The sequence below is a fragment of the Haliaeetus leucocephalus genome, unplaced genomic scaffold (assembly GCF_000737465.1).
Source record: "Haliaeetus leucocephalus isolate CR32 unplaced genomic scaffold, Haliaeetus_leucocephalus-4.0 Scaffold1, whole genome shotgun sequence".
NCBI lineage: Eukaryota > Metazoa > Chordata > Aves > Accipitriformes > Accipitridae > Haliaeetus > Haliaeetus leucocephalus.
The window spans coordinates 11,234,909-11,236,347 of record NW_010972437.1 but is presented as its reverse complement, the minus strand read 5'-3'; the positions used below and the strand labels follow the sequence as shown (position 1 = coordinate 11,236,347).

General features: G+C 61.2%; 1 protein-coding gene across 3 annotated transcripts in view; it reads right to left on the bottom strand.

Moving 5' to 3' along the window:
- SP3 (Sp3 transcription factor) overlaps positions 1-1,402 on the bottom strand; it is a 35,392-nt gene extending 33,990 nt beyond the window's left edge. For 2 of the 3 annotated variants that reach the window (XR_774285.1, XM_010566537.1), the window contains exons 1-2: positions 1,265-1,402; positions 970-1,086 (exon numbers count right to left, since the gene is read on the bottom strand). Coding sequence is in view for 2 of the 3 variants with exons in the window: in XM_010566537.1 (XP_010564839.1) it covers positions 970-1,086; positions 1,265-1,360 (213 nt within the window). In the remaining variant the exon portion in view is untranslated. The remainder of the gene's footprint in view (positions 1-969; positions 1,087-1,264) is intronic. The other variant, XM_010566546.1, reaches the window with a different exon arrangement.
- Between the last annotated feature and the right edge of the window lie 37 nt (positions 1,403-1,439).

Here is a 1,439-nt window from a genome sequence, read left to right as displayed (position 1 = left end):
GGGGGGGGGAAGGGATTTTTTTCTTGTTTTAGAACTTTTTTTGTAAAATAAAATAAAAATTTAGAGTTAATACATGTAATTTCCCAAGGACCAAGGCCAAGAAAGACTTCGTCGTATCATTTTAAAAGGTATTTTGGAATTCCCTTTTAATACACCGGTATTTTTCGGTATCAGCTATTTAGAAATGCACCATCTCTTTTAACTCTATGAGCATACGTCAACAAGAGAGTTTAGCTAGACCAATTAAGAAACATCCGAGTTTCCATTAGGCTTTTGTTACGAAGATTGTTAAACTAGCTTCGACAAGAATACGTTTCTAGTCCGCAAGACCCATCTCATCACACAAGGGCCCAAGGTCATCACGGCTCCTTTCAGAGCCGACAGCGCGTGAGAGATAAGGACAGAAATTCGGTTTGCAATACGAGGGACTGCACGATAACCGCACCTAGAAAAAACAGCGTCGATACAGGAAGCAGCCTTCCACCACCGCGTTCGCTTCTAAACAGCCATTTTACTTCTAACTACATCCTTCCCTCCAGCCAGCCTTCATTTTGTGCTCCTGCCTGGGTGCGCGGTTCCAGGCTGACGGCTGAGGAGAGGACACCGGGGGTGCGCTCAGGTGGCGAGATGCCTCCCAGCCTCGCCGGGTGCCGAGCGAGCCGCTCCGGTGCCAGGGCCGGGGGAGGGAGGTTTCCCGCCTCCCCCCGGTTTTGAAAGTAAATGAAGGCGCCGCTCCCAGCGGCGGGGGAGGGGGGAGCTAGGCTCCCTCCTCCTCCCGGGAGCCCGGCTCCTCCTGGAGAGGCAGGGGAGCCCGGGGACCCCTCTCCTGGCAGGTCGGCCCTGCTATCGTCCCTCCCCCCGGGCGGGCAGTGCCGTGTGTCCCGTCCCTCCCCCCGGGCGGGCGGGCTGGCTGGCTGTGCTGTCTCTCCCCCCGGCAGGCCGTGCGAGAGCGGCGGGGCGGGCACTCACCGCTCCGGCAGAGTGAGAGGCGGCGGCGGCGGCGGCGGCCTCATCCTCCTCCGGCGACGGCGGGCCGATCTTGCTGCAGGTGGCCGCCAGCAGAGCGAGCGGTGACGGCTGAGCGTCCTACCCACAATGGGCGGGTTCAGGGAGAGAAAGTGGGTGGCGGTTAGTGCGGGACAGCGACCGGGCTCCTCGCAGACGCGCACACAGGAAGCGGCGGCGGCGGCACCGGCTCCCGCACCCGCTCACAACGTGTCACCCGGGGGAGGGGGGGAAGGGGCCCGGCCGGGCCTGCGCTTACCTGGGGGGCGGCCGCCCCGGCGGAGGCCGAGGCGGCGCCGTTGCCGTGCTGGAGATACTCGCTGTGGCTGCTGCTGTCCACGTCTAAGGCAGCCATTTCCTCTTGTTTCACGGGCTTCTCGGGAGCTGCGGGCACAGCGGGGAGGGGGAGGGGAGAGTCACTGACGGGAGCGATC